At 39.5% G+C, this 20,636-nt stretch overlaps 2 protein-coding genes across 2 annotated transcripts in view; both read right to left on the bottom strand.

Moving 5' to 3' along the window:
- MRPS6 (mitochondrial ribosomal protein S6) overlaps nucleotides 1-20,636 on the bottom strand; it is a gene marked incomplete at both ends in the record, with an annotated part of 44,979 nt that overhangs the window by 14,864 nt on the left and 9,479 nt on the right. The window lies entirely within an intron of this gene.
- Nucleotides 14,223-16,364, bottom strand: SLC5A3 (solute carrier family 5 member 3; the record flags this gene model as incomplete). The annotated part of the gene is made up of 1 exon (XM_079548728.1): nucleotides 14,223-16,364. One exon carries the CDS (start codon nucleotides 16,362-16,364, stop codon nucleotides 14,223-14,225), a length of 2,142 nt encoding a protein of 713 aa, XP_079404854.1.

Raw genomic sequence — 20,636 nt, forward strand, 5'->3', positions numbered from 1 at the left:
ACAGACACAGGTTCCTTGGCTTGCCTCAGAGCCAGACCAGTTGAGGACATAGGAAATGGTACTGCCTGGCTCCCAACCCAGAAGCCACAACATTTTTTCCTAAACAGCCAGCAGTTATTCTAGTACCACAACTGTGGAGAAGCAAGGAAGGAAAATAAAAAAAAAATAAAATAAACTGAAGAAAAAAAAAAAAAAAAAAAGCAGGAGCAAACGGCAGCCAGTGCCAGAATACCCATGCTGGAGAGCAGGAAGTGTTAGAAAGAGCATGTAAGCCCTGGTATGCAATTCTATCCCTTGTTCATCCTCCTGGGTGCATAATTAAGCCAGAGCCCTTTCAACTGGATTCACCCTTAGTGAACTTAGTGAACTTCATCAGTGAACTCCATTCACCATCTGGCCATAAGTAATTACCTTATTCTCCAGGAGATGCAGAACTAGTGACCCCACTATGGATATGGAAGGAAGAGGGGGGAGAGGTCACTGCAGACTTTCCAAATGCTTTTACTTGGAAAACACATACTTGGAAAACTGCCCCAGGAAAACTGAAAAACTGTTATCTACAGATCAAACTTCCTCAATCCTCTACCCCATGCTTTTAAAACTTACAGCTGCCCAAGTGAAAATGTGCTGGCTAGCTTGTTAACCCCGTAGCCAATTGTCAAACACAAGAGGGGCACACTGCAAAGGATACTTTCTGTCTATGGTTGGCTTTCTCCATGGATGAGAAACACTGTGGTCACATTTAGCAGGTCGCCTTCATGCTGCTGTCGCCAACACTTCAGTAGCTACATATGTCAAGATAACCAAGTGCTGTTCCACAAATACCCATTCCTTTGGGCCCACCATCACCATAGCCTCCAAATGCAGACAGCCTCCATGCAAAGTTGAGCTTATCACTCATTCATGTCTGTCTACGCTGCACCCCTTCTTTCACTCCAAAACCTCCCTGAGTCAAAGATTAATAGAAGTCCTACAGTTAAAGTGTGGGAATGTACTTTTGTGGCTCTTTTCAGTGTACCATAAATATCATATGAGTGAGCAGAAAGTTATTTAATGCACAGACTTCTTCAGAATCTCAACTGATTGCAAAAATAGGAACAGATGAGGGGTACAGTGAAATGTTGCCCAGGATCAAAGCCACAAATGCACAGTAATAACCAGTAAGTACTGCAACAGCTCCAAAAACCTCTTTGTGAGGGGAACTTATGATACACCATCAGCATGAATAAAAACTCTACTACAATCTTCATCAGTTGTAAAGAATTCAGATGGCACTAAGCAAGTATATTTAAAAAACCGGGAAACAGAAAAAAAATAGGCAACATGCTGAAGGCACAGTATTTTTTGTCCTACTGGAGGCTAAATGGATGTGAGCTCATCAGCTGAAACTAGGATACGCATTTCTCAGGTGGGGCAGAAACTTGGCAAGAATTTGAAAAAGAACTTGTGCAAAGCTGACATCTCCAAAAAAAAAAAAACAAAAAACCAAGGAGACTCGCATCCAGTCCTCAAGGAAAGGACAATTCTGTGGCTGAAATTAGAGCCATTTAAAAAGACTGCAGCACTATTCCAAGTTTCATCTAGTTAGCTGGCCAGAGGGAGCTCATGAGATGACAAAGTCAAAAGAATGGTAATAAAAAGAACTGGCTGAAAAAGAAGCCTTCTCAAGCCACCAAAGCTCTTGTCCTATAAGAAACTGGAGAGAAAAAGGGAAATGGACACCAAATACTTAGTTTTAAGGGTTAGTTAGGACTGCATTCAAGTTCTTCTGACTACTCACCCAGTTAACACAAAGCATTTAAAATCCTAAACAAAAAGAATTTCATCATGATTAGCATGACTGCCGAAATTCAAAATCAAAATCTGATCAAAATCAAAATCTCATCAAAATAAAAAAATACTAAAATATGGTTGGAAGAAAGCTGCAATTCAAAAGCAGTATAACTAGGAAAACCCCCTCCTTAACGTTACTGAGTTTGTAATTAAACACTAAAAACTTGTTAGTGAAAATGATAAGAACACGTATTTGTAAACTTGTTGACATCAACACTGGCCTAAGAAAGAAAATGAGCTTTACAGTGAGAAATGACAGGAAACTGCTGAGAACCATTTCACTATAACACCCTGCTTTAGTACAAGACGAAAAAACAATCAGCAGATTAAGAATTGGGAACAAAGAAAAAAAATGCTGCTAATATTAGTAAAAACTGTAGCCAGGCATGAAGAGCAATGATGTCACTAGCTGTCCTGTATCTGTCTAAGGAACAAGCCTGAACTCCTGGTGCAAGATGCGAAGCTGTAATCACCATAAAAACATAAACAACACGGAACAGTCACAACCAGTGACAGATATGCACTACACAGAAACGACCAAAATAAAGATAAAAGCGGTAGATCAAGTGAAAAGTAAGTGTGCTAGCCGTGCTGCACCCATGACAAAAAATCATTTGCATGTGACTTCTGAATGTAAGAAGGGTCTTGCGAAAGTAATCAACGAAAATTTGAGGAGCCAGGACACCTGGCTGGATGTTCAAAGCCAGGCAGGGGATGGAAGGGAACAATCTAGGGAAAGCTGAACATAGAGCAGCATCAGATAGGAACAGTTCTCTGTAACTGTGACGGTATGATTTACTAGGCATAGAGTAAGGAACAAATGGCAGAATCCAAGTTCGCATTTCCATCAAACAGTTATTGGCCAAGACAGAAAGATACTCTAGAAATGGGTTTAGAAAATAGTTAAGAAGTTTTAGATGGTAAGTCACTACGAATAAGTACGGGGGAGTGATCAAAATTGACTCAGTCTGAATTTAATAAACACCACATCCTCAAAACAGCTCTTTAATCAGCATTTTAATGGAGGCTAAGCCAAGGAATTAGCAACTACACCCAATGAGAATTTGAAGCCAGAGGCCTGTATGCAAACAAAGCAACTTTTCAAGTCAAAGTGCTGCTAATCTCTCTTCTGTCCCCAAATCCACCTTTCTTCAAAGTATCTAAATTCCACAAGATTTTTTTTTTAACTCAGAGTTTAAGATTAAGGGAAATTACTGAATCTACAAAACTGAATTTAAACCTGAGCAATACCAATACCAGATAAATATCAGGTTTCAGATAATTTAAAACATTAATCTCAACAATGAAATGACTTACATTCAGTTCATTTTAAAAAGTATCAACTGTGATAATATCTAAGAACTCTGGAAGATGTCTTGTAATTCTCAACTAAATAACACTGCCAACTGTAACCAAGTCCTCTGTGACTCGAGGCCGTTTCAGTGGTTTATTATTAGAAATAATTGATTAAGTAAGTAGATACTACCTGAGATACAATTAAACATCTTCCTTAAAATGTCATTTAGAAACTTACCCTGTTCTTCTCAACCACAATGCAGTACAACGTGGACTCAAATCTAACACTCATAGTAAGGTAAGGTCTACTTACTGGAAACGTGCTCAGACCAAGCTTAGCAGAAACCACAAGTACAAAGATACAGAGTACACTTCATCGAACTTATTTTGTTTGTTTATTAACCTTAAATAAGTTCAAATGGAAAAAGAAAAAACAAAAAACCAACCAGTGGTGGGAGTTCTTTCCCAACCTTTTTCTGCCACATGTTTGCATCACATGCACATTTACAACTCCCTGCTCTTGCTTACAGCTCTCATTCTTTCCACATTTGTCAGGTTTAAGATTAAAAAGTAAACGCCTTCCAATGAATGGAACAAAAAGATGACAGGAAGAGCAGAAAATCAGGAAGTCAAAGAAAATTTTCTGCAATGTCGTCATACAGAAGATTGGAACCACATTTAAGAGGCTTCTTTTACCATCTCAGCATTTCTCATTGTTAAACCTCTACCTGTGTATATAAAGAATGCATAAGTCACTGTACAGTTTGCCAGTTTAGGTCACCAACTGTCCCCAAAGCAGTCAGCTGACAATATTAAAAAACCCTGAAACTTCCGACTTCAAGAACTTTTCCTCAAGCATTTGAGATTAAGTGCCCAGCATCAAAGATCCACCTTAAAAAGAGCCTGAGACGAATAAAACGTAAAGCCACACTACATCATGCAGTCTAGTCTACTCAAGATCTGAATCAAGTCATCCTTAGATGAGTATGTAACAGAAGTCCCGTGTATGATGCATTTGGATATAATCAGGATCTTTAAACACCACAGAGAGCAAAAGTTTGCTCTGCCTTCTCCCCACCTTCACACATTGCAGCTACAGTTTACTGCTTTCTTGAGAAAGCTGTTTATAGCTTCTCTGGATAAGAGGACCTCTGGTGCGCTTTTACCTATTAAGGTGTTTAGTGTGATATAACCCTTACGAAAACAGGCGGCTGCTGCTAACACAACTGGTAATTCATACAGAGACTGAACCATTCAACAAGAGACTTAAGTTGAATCCTAAGTACTTCTTAAAAACGTCATATTATCAAACGTCTCAAGACAAGCCCAATTTTAATTCACCTTCTTTATTCACTTGTAAATTTAACATCAGTATGGAAGGGCTCCAAAAATAATGGCTGCTGCTCCAAGCGAAGCCAAAGCCAATCACTTCCCTTGCTGTCAGCATTCTAAAGGAAAAAGATGCCCAAAGGCACAGCTTACTCCTTCAGGTGCCTATCACCTCGATTCACTAGCTTCTGTACAAGTTGGAGAAGGGACACAAATCAAAACACTGTTATGCTGCTACTGACACTGTCTTCCTGGATGCTTCAGGGACAGAGCTATCAGTATTATGAAAAAGAATGGCTTTGCTGTTTTGTGAAGAGCACGCAGCATCACAAGCATTTAAAATGCGTGCTTACTCCCTGTCCAACCCTGAATAGGTGATAGCAAGTCTGGTACTCCTCCCTGCAGGGAACAGATCGCTGTCTGACATGGCACACACACTGGCAGCTCAAAACCCACAGAGATTTTTTCACTGTAATTACTCTGGACACATCCTGCACGCTAGGTATTTTTCAAGTCAGCTTTCACACTTCTGTAATTGGAGAAAAGCTGTGAGATGTGGAAGGAAGCTGGCACAGCATGCCTTCCAGAAGACAAACACTACTTCAGTTGAGAGCCACAAGCTGCAAAGTGCACAGTTAATTTCAACATTCCCCAGGTCAAAGACTTAGAGTTCCAGTCTTTGGACAGTGTACATCTACCCGTCCAAAACATCCACAGCAGTCACTGAGTCTTGGGATATATTCCAGCACAGATCCAAACTCCAGACATAGAGTATACAGCTAGCACTAGACTAGTCTATAGCACTGAATGAGAGAAATATTTTAAGTACTGAAACTAGAGATCTGACTCCTAATATTAGCTGTTATACTCCTCACAGTTACCCTTAGTGCTGTATAATGAGAGTCAGGACTACAAAAATGAACGTAGTAAGTAACAAACCACAAAGATTTTGTGTGAGGACTGTGGTCATAATTTTAAAATCCTCCTGCTTTTGCAGAAGATTAACTGACCTCGATTCTAAACCAGAACAGCATGTAGGGTGGAAATCACACTGTTTTCATTATACTGGTGCGCACAAGTGAAACTGAACCTTGACAACTTCTTGGCCAAATTTTCCTATATACAATATATACATAGGTTACTCTGAAAGTAATGCCTCAATGATTTCAATGGAAACTGCAAGAAAGAACACAATAACACTATTTGGTAGAGCAAATTCCAAGCTACAAAATGCTATCTATCAGCATAGTCACCACCATCAGCCATGCGTTTTTGCCAGCAATGAACAAGAGCCTGCATGCTGTGCTCGTAAGAATCTGCACCAGTGGAGGTGACCAACTGTTTCACAGCTGCTATGACAGCTTCACTGCTAGTAAAACACTGCCCACACAGTTCTTCTTTCATTGGCCAAACAGATGAAAGTCAGAACATGCCAAATCTGAACAACATGGTGAGTGTGGTAGGACAGTCCACCTAAGATTGGCAATACGCTCCATGGTCTTCAAACTGGTATGGAGCTTAGCATTGTCGTGTTGCATGAGAAAGGTAGCCACCTCCTCTGCCTGACTCCAGAAGTTTGAACCTTCAGATCAGCCAGCATTGCAAAGTAGTGGTCAAATTTATGGTTTGTCCAGGAAATACAAAAGGATCACCCCTTTTCTAACTCAAAACACAATGCACATCACTTTAGCTTCTGTGTCTTGAAGATTTTCATTCATGGGGAATTCACATCATCGCTCCATAAACTGCTATTTTGACTCTGGCTCATAGGGGTGACATCACATCTCATCTCTGGTAACAAGACTGAAGGTCATGGGCCAATAGAAAGAGGATCATACAGTATTGTTTCAATAGGTCCTGACAAACTTACACATGGTATTCTGTCCGTTCCTGTATGAACACGAGTGGGACCCCCTGGTGCAATATTCAGCTCCATACACAGTTCCCTAGTAGTTATCCACTGATCTATATGAATGGGCTGATCAAGATGCTCTTCATTCTGTGGTGACAGCTGTGTATGGCCACCCAGAGCATGGTTTGTCTTTCATATCACTGTTGCTGCTGCTGAAATAAACTACCCACAGCCTCACTGTGCTAACATCCACTGTTTGGTCTCCAGAAATGCTCAGCCATTGTCTATGAATATCAGTGGGTGCCATTTTTTCCGCACAGATGAATTCAATTCCACACCTTTGCTTTATACATGCTTCCAGGTCAGATGCCACTGTCTTAGACTGCCCCTCTGCTGCCATCTGTCATACCACAACAAAATGAAACGGGATGTTGGTGGGAAGGTTCGTCCCTCTACTACCATACCACCAACATCCACCTCTGATGTCATGGGCCAATAGAATAACATAGGAGGCATTACTTTCATAGCAGCCCTTGTACATATACATTTACACACACAGATACACACGCATATTCAAAACTAATTTACAAAACTAGTTTCATGTTTCATGGTTCATGGTCAGTATTAAAACTAGTTATCTAGATCAAGTGTTATAAGCATCACAGTCATGAAGTCAAATCACCACCTTAATCCTATCCATCTAAGTACTCCCCAAAAAGCATGAAAGAAATCACAAAGTTCAACCTGATTAAATGTGCTTACTAGATGGACAGGGGAAAAAAAAAGCAAAAAAAAAAAAAAAAAAAAAAAAAAAGAAGCAGAGAATTCAAACTTTCTGGCTTGCTCACTTTCCTGGCACAACATAGGCACAGTGCAAACTAGGGCAACCACATCCAAGGAAGGAGAATTCACTCTAGCGCCAGTAGGCAGAGTACTTATTACCACCCTCTCCTTGAGTTTTTCCAGTGAACCCTCAAAATAAATGCTGCTGCAGCATTTACAGAGCCTGCCCACAACTTGCCTGGGCCAGGAATCCACACCCAGAGAAACACGAAGGTCACGAAACACGAAGTAAATTGGGTATTGGGAGTCTTTGCTAATTAACACAAATAGAACCAGTAGGTGACAAAAATACTTCTTGATCTTCTTTTAAAATCAATGAAATGGAAAGCTGCTCACTGGGTGATCAGCCTATAGACCAATTAGATAACTAATTAATTAACAACTAACAAAAGCATGAGTTCCCCTCCCTCCCATAAGTCACAAATCCATGCCAAGACTGCAGGCAAGAACCCTTGCTTATTTTGTATCCCGAGTCCAAGCTTTCTTCTCCAAAGATGTTTTGGACCCATTTCTTTAAACATCAGCCAAGCTTCCGTTTTGCTTCTGAAACACAGCAGCAAGAGTATATCAAGAAAATATTTAATGAATGCAACATTTTCCTACAGCTGAAGATCTGCTTCATGTCCTTCCCATAATTTGCTCCTACTCTACTCTCATCATTCCATAGGTGTGTAATCCACAGACCTGCCCCACTTTCTTCACTGGCCAACAAAGAAACCATGACTAAAACCACACTTTCCATAGCTATTAGCTCAAATACACCCTTACAGGGGACAAGGAGAGAAGGAAGGGGAGGACTCACATTTGGCCCCCTCTTCTAGAAAAAGATTAAAATATCAACAGTTCAAGTAAACATCCTGAGTAAGTATCCTTCCCACTCCACGGGCAAGAATCTTAGCACTGACTACTCCAAGCCATAACTGCTTCCTATGAGATAGAAGACAGCATCACACTCATCATTTTCAGAGCATGTCTATGGACAGGGGCTCCTTGTGGGACTCAGGCACTAGGACCAATTTTTAGACCACAGTTGGAAATAAACAGCAGACACACCAAGGCTTACAGGCTGTGATAGTTCCAGCGTAATGCCAAAGCACAACTGTAAGTATTTAGGGATACTCCAGAACAAAGAAAGAAGATGCCCATCTCATTCACAAACTGGTTAATGAAGCAGCAGTTGGTATACAAAAGAAAACAAAAGCACAGTTTTACCCTGTGTCTCACAAGCCTGCACTTACTACGGGCTCACCCATATTCTGTTTTAAGCAAGCAGCTGTTCTGCAGGGTGCATCTGGCAGCTAGCCTTATCCTGCTGCTGCCTGGCCTCCTGACCTTCAGTTGCAGAAGGAGCAGCCCACACCACTCACAGGTCTCACCCATAAGCCCACCTCCCCACAGCACGAATTGGCCCTCAGTTCCACAGCCAAACTCTACTACTACAGTTTGGATCCTTAAGTTCTTCTTGCAGTTTGAAAGTCCTGCTTTGTTCTCTTGTTTGTTGTTGTTATTGTTTTAAACTCCGTTAAGAAAATGCCCATGCCCTGCTTCAAGAGGTTTGCCTTTATTAACAGGTGCAAAATAGGAGATATTCTTTATATATGCGGACATAAAGCTCGTTACAAGCAAGAATATACGAGACATAATTATGTAGAGATTCTCCAAAATAGCTTCACAAATATCTATTCTTGTTTTTCCTCTATTTTTATTGAAACTTTGTACAGAAGTTTTAAACATTTCCATACAATACTTTTAGACAGGACAAAATGCCATGGTAAAGGAATGTAAACTGCAAGAAACACAGTCTGAAGTATCCAAATACTCTCTAATAAGAGTTTTAGTTTGAAGACTAATGCAGTAGGCGAAATAATATGCATACAGTATACAAAGAACAGTATACACAGGGCCAGCAATGCTAACTATGAAAATTTTGCATCAGATTTACTTCAAAGATTTATAGCAATATGATGATTCTATACACTAGACCAAAATTAATTTATCATACATCGTTTCTATGACAAAAAGCTTGTCATTATGGACAGTAGCAACTTACAAGTATAATTAAGCTGTATTAATCTCATTAACACTTCTAAAACTATATTCCTACTACAATAATTTTTATCAGTATATTGTCTTATAAGATCTTAACAGACCTTTAAATAACACTTTACCAAAAGAGACCTGGATCCATTATAGCGATCTTATCTACATGCCCATTTGGCTTATTTCAAAACAAACAAATAAACGAAAAAAAAAAAGAAAAAAAAAACAAACAAGGGACAAGGAAAAAGGCAGATTTCAAATGCTATAGATCATATCATTTGGTTTTGGTCTGAAATGTATTTTAGTTGAATAGTTAAAAAAAAAAAGGCAGTTCGTTAACTGGTATTTTATATAAAATCTGCAGAAAAATACAATAGCAACAAAAAAACAAAAAAACCTCACAGATATCTAAAAAAACCATTATATCAGAAATACAAGGTAAAGCAGCATCACTTTGACACTGTGCTTCAAAAATAAGAAGATGAATGAAGAGACTGCTCTAGTGATATTAGAAAATTTGCTTTCTTCTTGAAGAAGACTACTAACATTTTGCACAGCAACTATTTTTATAACCACCTCATTTAAAAACGTGTATTCATAGACACAGAGAATTGTCATATCATTACCATTTTTGCTCAAAGTGTCTGACTTTACACAGTGAAACTGATAATGCTAAGTGTCACCAGATGTCACTATACCATGAATCCAATATTAGAACAGAAGTGAAGCAAATGCCTTTGAACCAACACCATAAAAGAAATAATTGAAAGTGTTTTGTAAACAAAACAAACCACTTCGCAAAACAAGAGAGTTCAGAGATCTCACAGTGAAATCAGAAATTCTAATTATATATGTTTACATTCTAGGACTACTCTTTACCTTAGGCCAATTAAAGCACATTAAACCATTTAATTATATACAAACATTTTCTTTAAAAAAAAAAAATTTAAAACATTGCACACAAGTTTGCTTTTTAACATCACGTAACAAGGTTAGTTTTATTTTCAAAACAATTACATTTAAGGGCACAGAACATACAGAATACCAAATTAACAGGTGAGCTTTTTTTTTTTTTTTTTTTTTTTTTTTTTTTTTTGCTTTGCTTTGCTATACATGCTAAATCCAAAGATTTCCTCAAAAGTGTTAGAGCACATCAGCTCCAACCTCTCCCGGGCATCCTCTTCTCTAAAAGGGAGCATCTCCCATCACCTCCTTTATCTCAGGATTTAAAAAAATATATATATAAAAAAAATAAAGCTGTACGTTTTAAAGTTGTAAGCAGCTTTAGCTTTAAGTGTTCATGCAGAGATCCGCTGATGGCTCTGCCCATTCACCGTAACCTTGTGGGAAATCCTTTTCACTACTGAGTTACAGTACTCTCATGACTTGCATCAGAAGTCTCACGCTGGCCCTTCTGGGATAAGGGTGAAACACGGATTTGGAGAAGTAAAAAAAGTACACGAGTGGTATAACTGAAGGCCATTTTTAATTTCATACAAACTCTCGCCATTTCCTTTCAGGTATTAGCAAAAGCTAACAGGAAAAACAAAACAAAACAAAAAAGAACAACGGTAAAAGTAATAATTAAAAAAAAATAATTAAAAAAAATAACTTTGGCAGAGAACAGCATCAAATCATTCATTTAAAAAAAAAAAATTAAATAAGAATAGTCTCCCAGAATGCATTCTTAAGCTCTCAAGAAGCTGCTGCCTTCTTAGCTTGTCTTTTTTTCTTCTTTTTTTTTTTTTTTTTTATTTTAAATAAAAGGCTTCTAATAGATTTCTGGGAGAAGATTCAGATATCTTAACAGAAATAAGTTAAGGGTAATAACAACAAAAAAGGTGTAGTTCCAAAACGACTTCTTCAAGACTGTCATTCTAAGTTCAAGGCAATAAATAATCCCCTTGCTGCAGAGAGGGAAGCCAAGCACCCCCCTGGCTCTGCCCCTGTGCAGCTCACCAGTCCCACCTCAGAGGAGGCCAGTCATTAACATGTATGGAACCAACTGTCCGTTACGGGACAAACTGCAGTTCTACTAGACCAAAAAGTTGGTGTTTGGACCCAAACATATTAACCAGGATTGCAGGTAGATCATGATCAAAAAATTAGCAAAGGCATGTTTACGCTATAAAAAAAACCCCTCGAGCAACTTCTAACACTATAGTCTCTTAGACTGGGTGAGGCATTTGCTCACCAACAGTTCTCCTGAAGCCTTAAATTTTGGGGGGATAAAAGGATTTGTTAAGTGGTTACATGCAGCAAAGAGTATCGGGCAAGTTCTATGACACCTCTAAGACATGGAAACAGAACACGACTGAAGAGGCCGACATCAGGCAGAGAGTACCATAGAAATGTTTGTAAATGACTTAAGAGAAAAAAAACCACCAAATAAACAATTTGCTAAAAAGCTTCTGCACAATAATGGTTTAAATGGTGAGAGTATTACTTCATGAAGATTCTAACTGCCTGTCAATTATCACTTACATTGTTTTGGCAACTTGTTAGTTCAGCAAAAATAAGAACGTATTAACTGGAATATTGAGTATCTCAGATTCAACAGTCAAAGGCTGCACTGTACATATGGGAAAGATTCTGACTCCATACGAAGACCAAAGGATCAATTTGACCATGGATCTGACTGCAGTTGCACTGACCAGGATACAAGCATCCCATGTATTGACTATTTACACAGAACGGAGATAGAACTCTGTTCTGTTTAAATAGCAAATGACTTAGGGAAAGAGGAGGGAAAAACAACCTGGGAAAACACATCATAAGCAAATTGCTATTTAGGTGGCACTAAAAGCCATGCCTTCAGCTTCCTAACTACATAAGGCACCCTGGAAAAAAAGTAAGCAAGGACGAAGCAAGGGCAGCCAAGCAGAAGGGTCCCTGAGCTAACCTAACTGCACAGGTTAGGTGGTAATGCATTTGTTAGTATTAGAGCCAAAAAGACTGCTCTGGAAAACCCAAGTACCAGCTGCTGATAGAAAGACAAGCCAAGTTAGTAAGGGACAGTGCCCAGCATGCGAGTCTCCTTCCCTGTGCCAAATCTGGCACTCTAGAACCCGGGCTTTTCAAGAAAATACTGATAGTCTGAGGCTCATTCTCATCCTACAAGTCATTTTTCACTCCAGTAACATCAGGCAAGTTCTGTTCTAGGTTATTTTATCCTGCATAGAAACATTTATTGATGTTTTATGTCTTTTACATACAGTATCATTATTCCCAACTCACCCCATTATTGAACTAACTTGAGATTCCTTTAACATACTTCATATACTAGAACTTTACCATTAAGAAGGAGTTAAAAGATTTTTTTCTGCATGAAGTGAGCCACAAACTGCAAGAAAATGTGTATTTACACCAAGAGTCAGGTATGGTAACTCTCCTCTCTTAGATACACTCCAACAGGGTTCCAACACTACCGTATTTAGATATCCTACTTCACAGTGGCAACAACTAAATGAAGTGGAGAAAGGTGAGACAACTCATCCTCTAACTGAAGTCTCAGAGCTAATGGGAGTCAACTGATTTCAAAACAAACAAACAAAAAAAAATCCTCCACAAAACCCAACATGCATTGGTTTGCTTGAAAACACACATCATATATCATATTGCTAAAAGCTACTTAAGCAGCCTGCAGCTTACAGGACCCACTGTACTGGAAAACAAACCGTCTCCAACAGTCAGTGGCAAGATTAATCCAAATTTCATCTCTACGGAACTATCTGTTCTCAAGTTTATTAAGAGATTTGACTGCGGGGAAACATTTCTGGATCCTTAAAACACATCAGGCTCTGTCCCCTCACACTGTCTCAGCCTGGCCACTTTTCCCAAACAATTCCCCAGACAAGCTCAGGAGCAAAGACTGCAGCAGGAGTTAGTTCCAAAGGCAGCCTGGATGTGACTTTGGAAAATAGGGACTTTGCACCTCTTTCCCTCACCTCTCCTTGTCATTCTCCTTTGTTTTCTCCCCTTCCAGACTCAAAATACAGCAGCGATAAGGCTGTGAAGCGTTCCCTTTCTCCCCATCATGGAGGAAAAAAAGTTATATTTCAGTGTGTTTACTAAACTTAAGACATGTGAAGTTTAACATTTCTCTTTCTCCCATGTGGTAGAGACTATGTATAGATTTTTCTCTAAAAAGAGGCAAACCCTAATGACGTCAATGACAATATAAGGCTAAAATTTTGTGGACCGTCAGCATTGAATGTATATTCTTCCACTTCAATATACTGTAAAATCGCAATGAAGAGAACCCTTTTTCACCCCTCTTTTCTTCTCTCTTCCATTGCCAGTTCGTGATCTCCTGGGTTTCTTTGCTTTAAATATAACAGCTTTTCAGTACTGCAATTTACAAAGGATAAAGATCAAAAGATAAACATTTCCTTACAGGGAAGAACGACAGAAAGCTACTAACAGCTATCACATTTTAAATTACTGCAGGAAAAATATCATTCTGTTGTTGCTGTAAGAGAACTGAGAAGCTGAAAACACTGGAAGTGATGAACAAAATTCATAAGTATTATGTTGGCCAAGATAACACAGCTACATTACAAAGAACAACGATACAATGATGTGCATCACAACTCTGCATTCAAAATCTTTCGACATAGCTTTAATCATTTTGGGTTTTACACAAAGGTAAATGATTACTTGTTATCTTCATCTTAACGCTGACTGAACTCTAGAACTGCCTGACTTCAAACACAGCCACCTGCCCGCCTTTGGTATATTTACACACATGTACATGGAAAAAAAGAAAAGATTAGTACTGCAAACGAAGGGAGAGGAGGGAAGAAAGAGGGAGAGAGACACCACACAACACATCCTGCTTTCAGCAGATAGGACAACATGTTTTAAATGGTCTCTAAATGGGCTAAAGTTGAGTTGATTTTACAGTTATAGCGTAAACAATGCCTGGGTTGCAGTTATGTTACTTGGAAAAAATAAAAATAAAAAAATCTCCAGAGACCTGTATCAACTTCTGTATGTTTAGCCATACCCTTAAAAGTTCGTTATTCACTCACAAAGAGAAATAGACAAACATGAATATTCCAAGCGAACAGACACAGACCAGTCCAGTATTTAGTAATAGTTTAACTTTTGGAGTCTCTTCCAGCATTTGTAAACAAACAGTCTCTTCCTCCATCTCCCGAACAGCTCTCTTGTTCATGTTTTTACTTTTAAAGCCACAGAACCAATCTATGAATTTCAAATGTCTCTCTCTATCATCAGTTTCTTCCTCATGCTTTTTCTCACCCATCAAAGCTGCTTGTCCATTCGAATAGCAATCAACTGGTGTCTCGACTTCAGAGTGACTTACGGAAATCACCGGGTTGCTGTCATCTCTGCAAGTAACCAGAAGATTGATATCCTCAGGCTTAATATTTTTAATGTTTTCTTCAGATTTGCCGTTTGGAATGATATGGTTAGCATTTTCATTACACCTCAAGATGTTCTTTTCTTGTATTTTGTACCGCTCCCCCTTTGCAGTATTCTCTTTTACATTCCTGTTTCTCACAGCCCAGAAAGTGGTTGTTCGAACCTGTTCCTTTGTAGGCGGAGGTGTAAGAAGGCTCACTATAAAGGTCACAATTCCAGTGATCCAGAACAGAGCTGTAGCAACATACATGTAATGGATGTTTTTGATAAAGCTTGGCCTAGTATCTGGCTGGTTACACTCCGGAGCACGATAGATAAATGCCAGTATCAATCGTATCGCTCCAAGGACAAACCCAGCCATTCCGCCATAGAACGCTCCCTGTTCATTGCAACGCTTCCAAAATATACCCATAAGAAACAGAGCAGCCACCGGCGGGGTCAGATAGTCTGCTACCTCTTGAATATAAAGGTACATCTGACCACCTTGCATTTCAACAATTATGGGGACCCAGGCAATGCTTATAGCTACCATGAATGCCACAAAGACTCTTCCTACAATCATCAGTTCTCTAGACGTTGCACTCTTCCGAATGAGTTTGTAGACATCAAGCGTGAATATGGTGCTGGCACTGTTGAATATAGAGTCCAGGTCACTCATCAGTGCAGCAATCATCACAGCCATCATCAGTCCCCGAAGACCAACCGGCACAAGTTTCATCACCAAACGTGGGTAGGCAATGTTAGAGCATCCGGCTCTGCTCCCGCAGACTTGAAAACAGTGTTCTGGATTAATGCAGGCGATATCATCTGCAAACAGTATTCGTGAAATCATCCCCGGGACAACTATAATAAACATTGGCAGTAACTTTAAGAAGCCTGCCATCAGAGTGGATCCTTTGGCATGAGCAATGTTTTTTGCAGCTAAAACTCTCTGCACTATGACTTGATCAGCACACCAGTACCAGACAGATGCTGGAGTCTGTCCCAACAGAAATCCAGGCCAGGGAATATCTTCATCTGTTGGCTCACGCAACATTTTAAGAGCGTCGGGCTTTGGGTCCACATTGCAGGAATTGGTATTGGAAATGTTGTAGGTTAACAAGATAGACGTAATATTTGGTGATGCTAACATGTACCTTCTTTTAACTTCTTCAAACCCACCAACCTCCATAATACTTATGATCATAAGTGTGAGGGCACCAATAATCATAAGCAGAGCTTGAAGGGTGTCTGTGTAGATGACAGCCACAAGACCTCCGGTCACAGTCAACAGTGCAGTCATTCCAATAAGGAGGATTACTGACAAATAGAGATTCCAACCTAGCGATTCTTGAATAAAAAGCGCCCCTGAATACAAGTCAACTGAAAGTTTGGTGAAGATATAAAGAATTAGAGACAATGCTGCAAAATAGATTTGGATTCTATGCCCTCCAAAACGCTTGGACAAGTATTCCGGCATGGTGTACACTCCTGACCGAATGTAGACAGGGACAAAGACCCATCCTAAAAGCTGCAAAAGCATTAAGGCGTTGAATTCCCATGCACCTACTGCAAATCCACTTGCCGCTCCAGATCCTGCGAGCCCAATGAAATGTTCACTTCCAATATTGCTCACAAATAAAGATGCACCAATCGCTACCCAGGTCATAGAACGCCCTGCCAAGAAGTAGCCACTTACGGTGCTTCGATTGTATTTCCACATGGCAAAAAAACCTATGCACATTACAAGCACGAAGTACAGCGCCACAATGGCAATGTCTGCTGTTTCCAAAGAAGCCCTCATTTTTGTAAACAAAATGACTTCGCACAGCTGATGTCCACTTCTCGCCCCCCAGCAAACGTCTCTTAAGCAACACGTGAACCAGTTAACATGTATCAACACTGCGGATCAAATTCTTTGTCCCTTGGTTTGCTGTCCTGATGCTGGTGGTTGTGGTACATTTAGTTTCTCCGCTTCTCAAATGGAAATTTGGAACTTAGCACGCACTTTTAATCCACATTCCACAAGAGCATCAGCCTTAACTCAGTTGATGTAGGAGAAATTCTTAGTTGCAGCTAAGTTTAGTGAGGCCTACTGTACCAACCCTGCAAGGCAGCAAAGACAAAAGACAAAGATTGAATTAGAGGAGAATTTCATGAAGTAATGAGAAAAAATTTGAAGTCTAGTAAAACAATGACTCAACACCACAGATTTTCCCCCTTTACATTTCCTGCAATCCATGCTGTATTTAAGCAATCCATAATACACACAAATTCAATACTTGTAAAACTAAGAAGTCATGCCTTTTATAAGTCAACTTTAACAAGCACCTTAAGATACAAAGCAATTCTAGACTATTAAGTCACCCAAGTTCCCCCAAAGAAGGCAAGAAACAAATACATTTTCATTAATCTTTACAGTCTCTCAATTCTATTTCTCAAGCCACTAAAAAGGCCCTCCTCTTTCAGACAATCTTAGGAAAAAAGAAAAAACACAAAGGAACTGTAAACTGGCTAGTCATGTTATTGCTCTAGCACTGCACCTTACAAATCTTTACAGATCCTGAAGTCGTATGCATGCACTCAAGACGCAAGCTGGATACTAGAGCTACAAAGTCATAATGCTGTCAAGAAACAACATAAATTTATCATCACCTGGAGAATCAAAGTTATTCCACAGGTTTTAACCAAGCTTGCACCTGCCTAAGGTACAGATTATAACAGGGTTACATTTCACTCTGAAAGCTCTTTGTAAGTACCACACATCCTCTGAGTGAGGAAAAGGTCCCATTCATCCAGATGGCAAAAGCAAAACTATGCCTCACATCCAGCTTTAGGATATCTCTATCTTCCACGTGCTTTTTGACATCTGCACCCACATGGCTTCAACATCCTCTGGGAGCACTCCAGGTACCATGATGAAAAACTGGATGGCTTTTGGTAGCTTCCAGTTTCCAGTACCACCCATCTGTACTCAAGCATGAAAAGGATCACATTAAAACCAGAGGCAAGTTTGAAGGGAAAGTATATCCTGCTGTTCTATTCCCGAACCCCCAGATCATACCCTGTCCTGCACATCACCGAACAAGGGAATTCATTTAAACACCCAGGATTGAAGCGCTTAAAGTGGAGGCACGGGGATAATAAAAAGATTTGCTGTCAAGATAACTGAAAAGGCAGGAAAGGGGCATTAAAGAGCTTCACAATGATTCCTATCTCTGTTATGCAGACAAGACGCTCCTTTCTCCTGATTCTGGCTTAGAAAGTATCATTTACCTACCAAAATCATGTAATGGCTTATGGGAGGACTGGACACAAAGTTTTTCTGCTTCTGATACAAGCACAGTCTTGGAATTTCAGCTCATTACAGAGAAGGAAAGAACAGGAACTGACACCGTTTCTCTTTCCCATCCACTAATAAAGGCAAGCACACAAATCACTGATTGCTGTTCTGAACATAAGGTCTATCAGCCATAGGAGGCCTACAAACATCAGTTTTAGGCACTCCCTCTTCTACTTCCTTTGCAAAACCACTTTGGGTACCACTCTGAAAGCACACGTTTTCCTATTAATTCACCTCTGATTAAGACAAACTCATGGATAACGTACCAGCATTTGGGTGGTTTCCCCTTCAGCACCCTTGTAGCATACTCATTTTTCTTAAAAAAAAGAAAAATTAAAACATCAAAATTTCTCAAATAGATCATAATAAGCTGCAGTTTGGTTTTAAATGCACACATACCCTGTCTGCCTTACTGAAGGCAGCAAAGGTGCTGACGTAAGAATGTATGCTTCTCATTAAGGCAGATGTATTTTAGAAAAGGCTTACAAGAAATTTCAGCCTTAAGGAGAAAAATCACAATCATGTTACTTGTACAAGCTGGCTGTTTTTCAAGAGTAGTTCAGAATCAGAACAAGATAATAAGGGTTCCCCACCACTGCCACAAACCCACATGAGAATACACGTATTCATTCTGCAGGAGCTACAGTCAATAATGAAAGACTACGGAGACGTGGCACAAAATGGACTGATTACAGTACTGTGCTAAATTTCTAATGCTCTTAAGCCTCGAGCCACAGATGTATTTGAAATTCTTCCACAGAAGAATTCGTGTTTACCCCCACTCACAAATGCAGCACAAGTTAAATGCTTTAGTTTAATCCAATACAGAATTCTAAATACTTCAGATCATAGGGTGCCATCACACCATACGCCAGTGTTATGCATAGTATTCTTAGCTTTAAGCACTTCTGAGCAATACTTTCATACTGTTGTTTCTTTTACTATATTTCCCTAAGTTTTCAAGTACTTTATAATGCTTGCACCAAAAATAAAACATTTTAAGGGAAATGGAAGAAGAAACACTCTGGAAAATAAGAAAAACTATATGGAGTCGGAATAATGGGCAAGCTAAAGAAATAGCAAGAATCTATATTATCCTTCTTCTACTGTACAGGATAATATTCTACTGTCATTCTGTTACTGAAAAATGTTGGACTTGAACTTCAGTTCACTTCTCAATATTTTCCCTGTAGGTTAATCAACAACCCTGCAAAGTTATACTACACAGTAACATGTATGAATCATGACAACATCCAATGAAACAATGTCTACATGATAAAAGAGGTACCCAGCTGATAAGACCATTACACAAGCACATTCAATCCCCCTGGAAAGAGCATAAGTAGAAGATGCAGCTGCCCTTGAACAAATTGTGATATTTCTCAGTTGGGATACATGCCAAACTACTACAGGCTCATTCTAACCAAAATAAACAATACGTGAAGTTTATTGAGTATTTCCCACTGGAAGGTACAGCCAAATTATTCATCTTAAACAAGCACCCTACAGAGGCTTGAACTATCACTTTTGTAATCAACATCTGAAATTTACAGGGTTCAGCTTAGTTGAACAGGAAGGTGTGAAGTTTTCAGTAGCTGCCACAAATCTGCTGCACTGTCACTAAATTACTGTACTAAAGTAATCTCTTGTACCAGTTTCATACTAGACCTAATTCCAAAATAACCCTGGAATTTTTTTTTTTATTATGAAAATGAGACACGTCCCTCTGAACTTTCAGCAAGTTACGACCTCAAGTCTTAAGAAGGACTTTTGAGACATTCCAAGAGAGTTTAAGCTGAAGTTATTAGAGCAGCATACACTGTGGCACTGATAGAAAAAAAAGAAAGAGCTCTGCTGCCAAGGACTGTGATTTTTTTCCCCTAGAGCTGTTTTCTGGCTGGATCATATCAGAGATGCAAAACAATGTTTTTCCCTCTTGCGTGAAGATAGAAGATTACAACTCTGGTGAAACAATGCTCTTGTCTCCAACAGGCAGCCTATGTTGTAAGCAAAAAAAAAAGTCTCAAATCCCTGAAGAGATGCTAGATAATGTGAAGCAGATTTAGGGTGGGATTTGTAGGAGAAATTTGTATGATTGTTTTAAAGGAACACTTTCTCCACAGTGCTTTTCTAATAAGACAGGCCTTTAAAAGTGCCAGAATCAAACTGTTCCAGCCCTGAAGCAACTATCTGGTTTGTGCTTAGTCTATTTCTCTTAATTGCAGATGGGAGGCTTCCCATTTCATTTCCTCTCCCCCCTGCATTTAAAAAGCTAGTCCCAGGGACCAATGCTTTAAGGGTTAACTTGAGGATACACGTGGCCACAGTAGTCTACATTCACTTGTTAGCAAATTAAGTACACAGCTTTGCTCACAAGGTGGTTTTGAAGGTCTTTCCTAGAAGTAAGATTTCTTCACTCCTATCTTCTTCAAAAAGGGTCAAGCTAATGCGATCTAGTGAATCACTCACCTGTGTAAGACTTCCAGACTTCCAGACTCAATACCTGCACAAAAAATATTAACACTTTCTCTCCCGGTGGGGAGGAAGGAAAAAAAAGACTTTAGAAGATTTTATATTTTGAGCAGGCCTGCACAACATCCAATCCTCTGAGCGTGCTGTCTTTCCTATTCACACTGCGGACTGCCTGCTACAGACATGCAAGTGAGTTCCTAGTTGTTCACTGCTCCACAGTAAATATAAGGATGCCTGAGGTAGCCTATCTTTCAGAAAAAA

The sequence above is a fragment of the Tetrao urogallus genome, assembly GCF_951394365.1.
Source record: "Tetrao urogallus genome assembly, chromosome: 1".
In the NCBI taxonomy this organism is placed as follows: Eukaryota; Metazoa; Chordata; class Aves; order Galliformes; family Phasianidae; genus Tetrao; species Tetrao urogallus.